This window comes from Barbus barbus (genome assembly GCF_936440315.1).
Source record: "Barbus barbus genome assembly, chromosome: 28".
Classification (NCBI taxonomy): domain Eukaryota; kingdom Metazoa; phylum Chordata; class Actinopteri; order Cypriniformes; family Cyprinidae; genus Barbus; species Barbus barbus.
The window spans coordinates 11516131-11523320 of NC_136756.1; the positions used below are offsets into that span (position 1 = coordinate 11516131).

A 7190-nucleotide genomic window follows, 5' to 3' on the forward strand; every position below is an offset into this window, starting at 1 on the left:
TCAGTACCCCAGTATAAGTGATGTCAGGACGGGCGTCATGAGGCGAACTCTTCCCTCCCACTTAAAATCCTGACCTATCCTAACACTCTATTGTCAAACATAAAACAAATACAGGCGTGTAGTGGATGCAATTCAGATAATACATTTTGGAGAAGTCACCAACTTGTATCCAAAACGGATAAAGGTAACGATTTTGAATAATGATATTTACATAATTAAGAGTAGGTACAGGATTCATTTGACTGGATATTAGAAGTTTACTTTATATATAACCATATCAAACTGTATTGTAAAGCACCAAGTATGAAAAATGAAAGGTCGTTTTTTTTAGTTAAAGTTGCGTAACTGTTCAGAACTACATTTGACAGTGCTGCCGATTGCCTCCAACCCAACAAAGAGCAACAAATAAAAAGCAAATAAACTATAAAAGCAACAGAGACCTGTTTGAAACATTTCAAACTTTAATGACAGACTGCGCTCTCGTGCGTAAATGGACTCGTGACGGCCGAGCGCTTCCTCCGCACCGTATTCGCGCTTCATTTCATAGAGATCAAGTGGTTTAATGCTCTCTTCAGATGAGAAAGTGCAACATATACCCAAACGCAATTTAGAACCTCTTCAAGCGTATCCATTAGGATCAGTGGATTTCTATTTCCTGAATCACCCGTATTACCGTCGTGATTTTAGTAAGGAACACAGGGCGTTGTGTCAAAAGGGTCGAATGAGTTGCACCATTTCCAGTACGCAAAAAAAAAAAAATTATAAAATATATATAATATTTGCACGAAGCAATATTTCGAACTGAAAGCTCTTCAGTGGAGAACTGGGTTTTACAGAAATATGTATTTGACGGTTTTTAACATAGATAGATAGATAGATAGATAGATAGATAGATAGATAGATAGATAGATAGATAGATAGATAGATAGATAGATAGATAGATAGATAGATAGATAGATAGATAGAAGGGAATAGTTATGTTGTACATTTATAAACCTGTGGTGAGGTCTGCCCTCTTATGGACAACAAAATGCAAAAATATTTAACCATAATTTTGCAGATATTGTCTGATAATTTAATAATTCTTTCTTTATTCAGCATTCATGTTTCTTTTGAAACACGCTTCTGCATGACTCAAAAGTGTTAAGCCTAGTCTTATAGACCTTATTGTTTGTAGCACCATATTTAGCCTATTTTTTTACAAGAACTAAAATAAGGTCATGTGTTATAGTACAGTCCGTTCAATGAATTGTACTGTTGTTTAATAACATACCAGTTGTTCAGCTAACTTACCGAAAAAATCAATGGACCAAAATGTTTAAAAAACTGCCAACTCTAGGACGTTTATGCCTTGCACGCCACTATAAAGACTGTATCCTAATGGTGGGTATCCTAATAAATCTTAATGGTGTTAAAGTTTCCGCTGCATGTCAGATTATTATTTTTTTTCCATGAATGTCTGCATTTCATTTACTGTACTTTTTCCCCCAATAGCTTTCAAGAGGGTCATCATGTTCCTTCTGGAGAGAAGTCATTTTCTTAGGAGTGATAGACTGAAATATTAGATAGGCTGTTTAATTTGCCAACCCTTGTGAAAAAGAAGTGTGCTTAATTGCATTGAATGTATAATTGCAGTGTTCTTCAAATCTTAAAAGTACATTAAAATAAATGTACTTGCATATTATATGATATTAATAAAACAAAATCTGGAGAAAGAGTACTTAATGTCTTCATGTTTTTAATATATAGGTACACTTTTAGAAAGTGTGACTGAGATATTAGATAGGCTGTTTAATTTGCCGACCATTGTGAAAAAGAAGTGCACTTAATTGTATTGAATGTATAATTGCAGTGTTCTTCAAATCTTAAAAGTATATTAAAGCAACCGTGCTGGGAAATTATATAATATTAATGAAATAAAACCTGGAGAGAAAGAGTACTTAATATCTTCATATATTTTTTATATATATACTGTAAGTACACTTTTAGAAAGTTAACTTTGTAATAATGTCAAATTAAGTGTTACTTTAAAGTACATTAAATCAAGATGTTTAAAGTATTATTTTGATGGGTTGACTTATACTAAAGTGTAATGTACTTGATTATAATTTTAACTAGTGTTTAATACAATATTAGACTAAATATATATAATACAGTATTACTGTAAATATATTTTACATGTACTAAATTGCAACTTAATCATCACACACACACACACACACACACACACACACACACACACACACACACACACACACATCATGAAGCAACCTCGATTCCCAACAACAAAAACAAACCCACTGTGATGTTCCTGCTGTTATGAGCAAACCGAAGGCATAAGAGTTCACAAACAGAATTAACCCTGGACAACATGCAGCTTTTCCAAATTCACTTAGCTGACAAAGTGCTTCGGAGCTGACAAGACTGCCAATATTCCCCATAGACTGTCGTAAGCATTATTTAAATTATTTGTTTAGGTACTTAAAGCAAAAAAGAGGCAGAAATTGCTGCCGTCAAGAATAAGAAGTGTCAAATGAAAAGTTTGTGAATGAGACAGTTAATTATTTCAGTCACTGTGTAGGACTAAATATTTACTGGGTAAAATATAATTCAGAAATACTGAGAGGCCCTCACTGGAGCTCCAACAAAATGAAGCAGTTAAGGCTGGATCCAATTTCAATTTCATTTTAAAACTGCCTGAGTAAGCAAATAAGTTAAAATGTTTGCCAGATAGCATCACAGCAGAGCAGGATGTTCTGAGTTCTGAGGGATATGTGTGAGAGTTAATGTATGACCATTTCAATGCTGTCAACACAGGACCTGCCTCACATGGGCAACCGCAATCTGCTTCACCCTAAGTGTTTAGAACTTCCATCAAATTTTGGCAGAAAGCTAAACAAATTCCATGCCCATGCTCACAATGAAAGAGTTGTAGATGCTGATGGCTGGAGGCAGCAATTGGTGATTGGTGATCTCTGATTTGCTGATGAATTCCGCACAATGCTCCAAAGTTACGAAACAAACTCCTCTATTTTTTGCTGTACTTCTTCACTGGTATTTTCTCACCTTCAATACATTCAACAATTACAGTGTAATTTAAGATCTAAATAATAATCATCATAATAATCATCATAGAACTGCTCATACTCAGATTTGTAATCTAACACTGCCACTTTGTGGTCTCTTGTAGCAATGCTTGACGGGTGCAGTCAGCTTCTTTTACTTCGTCAGTAGATGGCGCTGTGGTAAAAGATTTCACCTGTTTATATCGCGTAGCCAATTCAAAAAGCATTACATTTCCATCTTAATACTTCTGAGTGATTACCGCAGCAGGGAGCGAGGCCAGATAGTAAATACCAATGACTACTGCAACAATGTGAAACAATGTTATTAGTTTGACACCACTGCAGCTCTGAAAGTTGCAAAACGTTACAAAAACATTAATTAGAACAATTGTTTTCAAATGAAAATAATAAGAAATATTTCTTGAACACCAAATCAGCATATACTGATTTTGGAAGGATCATGTGTTGATGGCGAAAATTCAGCTTTGCATCACAGAAATAAATTATATTTTTTATATTTTACAATATGTAAAATTGCGTTAAGTTAATTTAATAACGTAACTTTTTACTGTATTTTTGATCAAATAAACGCAGCCTTGCTAAGCATGAGATAATTATTTTAAAACATAAAATATAATTATGTGCAATTGTCATAATGGCTAATTGTGACTATATTTATCATATTAAGTAAAAACTCATTACTTGGACTTTAATATAGCACATGGAAGGTGGCCTATAATAAGAATTGGGACCATAATTTGTCAACGAGTAATAATTTAAAACATGATACAAAGACAACAACATTGACATCTGCATTAAAAAAGAATGAATCCATTATTTTATTTACATATTGAAACAAGTGAACCACATATAGCTTACAAAAGATCTTATTATCAAACAAATCTCATTTAAAGTGCATTGCTTGAATGGAAATATATAAATAAATATTCACCAAAAGAAAGGAAATAAAATTAGACTTTATAAAAATTAAATAAATTACAAAATGGCATTAGTGCCTATCATGACACAATTCAACTTGCTTTTAAAATGAGCTAAGATCACAGTTTGTCAGGTCTTTGCCCTTTAAAACCTGAGACTGACAATTAGACAGTAACTTCATGGAAAAACTTGACATTTAGCAGACAGAAGAAAAACCACACATCACAGCCTTATATGGTCACAGCCTCAGTCAAATGGAACACTGACTGATGCAACACAATTTCACGTTATGATGATCTGCACACATACATCCTAAACATATATTACCGCTCAAGCCATAATGAAAGCGAAATGCTTTATTACCCATTTTTGGGTAAGCTGTTTGTCTGTTTCATCAGTATCTCATATAAAAGTTATCTTGGGTCGATATTATAAGATCACAGTAGTACAATGTCACAATGACATGTGATCATTATGTTTTCCACGAGGGCTATTGGGTGTAGCAGTGTGTCAGAGATTCCGTTGTTGTTCAGAAACACCGAAAGCCATTCATCTATGTTTAGTTTGTATTGCCATAAACAATTGAGAACAGGTAGTCAGCTGATGCCATCTATTACCCAAACAAGTTGAGTAATGAAACGGTGCAGTTTAAAGGCCGAGATGCCTCATTTGGTCCCTTTATTAAGAGTCTCATTGCTCTCGTTTGTACTACACCTATAGATAGCAAACTAAAATTTCCTGAAAGCACCTTTGCAGATCATTCACAGTCTTGGAAGTCAAAGCTGTGGCCAGAAGATCTGGTTTCTGAAAGTTAGTGGAGCCAGTTCAAGATATTAAAGTTCAAAACGCAGTGCCACTGTTTTCTCTGTCTAGTACAGTATAGGGGCATAAAACGTCCGTCTCGAACTGAAGAAGTTGGCCCATGAAGGCTAAGTTGGGTGAGATGACTTGTCGGCGGCGCTTTACGAAGTCAAAGGCCTCGTCCAGACTGACACGTCGGGCGTGAATGAGGTATGCCAGGCATATGGTGGCTGACCGGGAGATTCCTGCTTGACAGTGGACCAGCACTCGACCACCATTCTCTTTTATCGATTCTGCAGATGCAATGAAGTCGTGCGTTAGTTTTTAGGACATTATTATATTTCTGAAGGATTCAGAAATGTATTTTTGTAAAGGCTTACCAATAAAGTGGATGGCCTCTGGAAAGAGGACGCGTATGTCTGCGGCCAGACTGTCCTCCACCTTCAGAGTTTTGTACTGAAGTTCCTCCTCAAACAGGTTGGGACAGGAAGAGGATACATTGAGCACGGCCGTGATCCCACATCGCTCCAGAGTCTCCCGTCTGGAGGAGTGAAGCGCACTGCCCAGAAAGAGGAATGGGAGGATTTCAACTGGACCACCCTAGAAATCACAAAAGACAAAAATCTATGAGTGTGTTCAAAACACATTGTAATATATAAAAATTCATTAGACAATTCATAATGATTTTGAGATTTCACATAGCTAACCTGATCATAGAGAGGAGTCTTTCTTCCGGAAACCGTCTCTGAATCATTGAGAGCAAGATGATTTGAGCACATGGCAGGAGGGCTAAAGCAGAGCTCCGGATAAAGTGCGAAGAAGCCATCAAATCCACCTAGAAATGGTCAAAGAAAACATTTTGTTGTTAATTCTGTGCATTTCATTTTACAGGGTTTGACAAACAGAGCAAGCAAACATCTCAAAAAATTTGCAATAAGCCTCCAAGTGTAGCAAAAATGACATTTTCTATTAGAAATAACCTATGGTGCAAATGCACTGTAAAACAAGATAAAAGTATCCTTTGTAACAATATATATATATATATATATATATATATATAATATACTGGAATAAAAACAGTTTGATGCAGGTGTTACATGACAAGTATTTTTATGTTACCTGACAAGTAATTTTTTACAGTGTATAAAGCAGCTGTTTATGCAGCAAATAAGCTACATTTTCCAACTAACGATATAAATATAGAACTATACAATCTAATTACTTTCATTGATATAAGATAATATATGAGAATCAAATAAGAAGTTTTGCAGTGTAAAGAAATAAAATACAGCAGTTTAGAACTTGGAATTGATGTAGGCTATTCCCCAAAAAACAATGACAACGTGTCTAGTTCTGTGAAGTTTACCTTGTAAGAAGCAAATGTGCGTCGAGGCAGACTGGACCTCTGACTGAAGGGCACTGAGGAGGAGACTGGCCAGACTCTCGCTCTTCAGATCTCTGATCGAGCGACTGTTGTCATCCAGGACCACCACCGGAGAGAAGTCCCCGTTCCGCAGCTGGGCCAGGAGCGACTTATCCGCCACCAGCCACTCCAGACACACCACGGAGCTCTTGGACCTCCGTCTCAGCATGGAATTCCAGTTAACGTTGCGGGACTCGAGGATGTGCGCTCGGGAGAAGGCGAGGAACGGCCGGCAGTCCAGCACGATGCATCCCCCAGACGCGAAGAGCTCACAGGGAGTCCGCAAAATATGAACCAACTCACTGCCTGAGATCTCCAGAGGGTCGCCAATACCCATGACCTCTCCAGATAAACAACAGCCGTGAGGAGAAACGGATATTCTTCACAGCATCAACAACAGTATACTGGAACGGATTTTTTTGTCCACTAGAAATGAAGAACTATAAACAGTAACAAAAACAGATGACACAAAACAATATTTTTGTCCGTTTAGGCCTGGTGTGTTTTGACAGTATTATTGCTTTATAAAATGAACATCGAATAATTTTGTCTTTAAATGTAAATTTCGTATATTCGTTCTCGGTATTTCGTCAAAGCTTAGTTTTAAAGTCCTTTATTTGTCAGCAGATGTGATTCTACAGTGAGGCGGGGATGGAAGCAGTATTTGTATCGCGTCTCCTCCGCCACAGCCACGCCTTCGTTTTCCACATAAGGAACAGACGTCACGCACGGAAGCACCATATATGGCCCGTGGACTTAGACCGACATTCCATATATGGCTCTTGATTCGCTCACCCTTCTTTTCCCACTGGCACGTGGTCGTTGGGGTTACCCGTGTTTTTTATTTTGTGACGTGAGTTTAAGCAGTACCATAGAACCGTACAACCACAACACACACACACACACACACGTTAGAGTACGTTCTAATATGACACCTTTGTGGTTGGCTTGAGGGCTTTGGG

At 37.0% G+C, this 7190-nt stretch overlaps 1 protein-coding gene across 1 annotated transcript; it reads right to left on the bottom strand.

Annotated features, from left to right (window-relative positions):
• Positions 1-3875: 3875 nt before the first annotated feature.
• On the bottom strand, positions 3876-6867 carry dusp2 (dual specificity phosphatase 2). The gene is made up of 4 exons (XM_079382386.1): positions 6172-6867; positions 5513-5640; positions 5186-5405; positions 3876-5098 (listed from the first exon to the last, which is right to left on the bottom strand). Exons 1-4 carry the CDS (start codon positions 6563-6565, stop codon positions 4845-4847), a joined length of 996 nt encoding a protein of 331 aa, XP_079238512.1. The 5' UTR covers positions 6566-6867; the 3' UTR covers positions 3876-4844.
• Positions 6868-7190: the final 323 nt, after the last annotated feature.

Coding starts and splice junctions, on each gene's coding strand:
- dusp2 (XM_079382386.1), bottom strand. CDS start 6,565: ATGGGTATTGGCGACCCTCTGGAGATCTCAGGCAGTGAGTTGGTTCAT. Junction 5,641..6,171: donor GCACATTTGCTTCTTACAAG/GTAAACTTCACA, acceptor GACCATTTCTAG/GTGGATTTGATGGCTTCTTC. Junction 5,099..5,185: donor AGAGGCCATCCACTTTATTG/GTAAGCCTTTAC, acceptor TTGCATCTGCAG/AATCGATAAAAGAGAATGGT.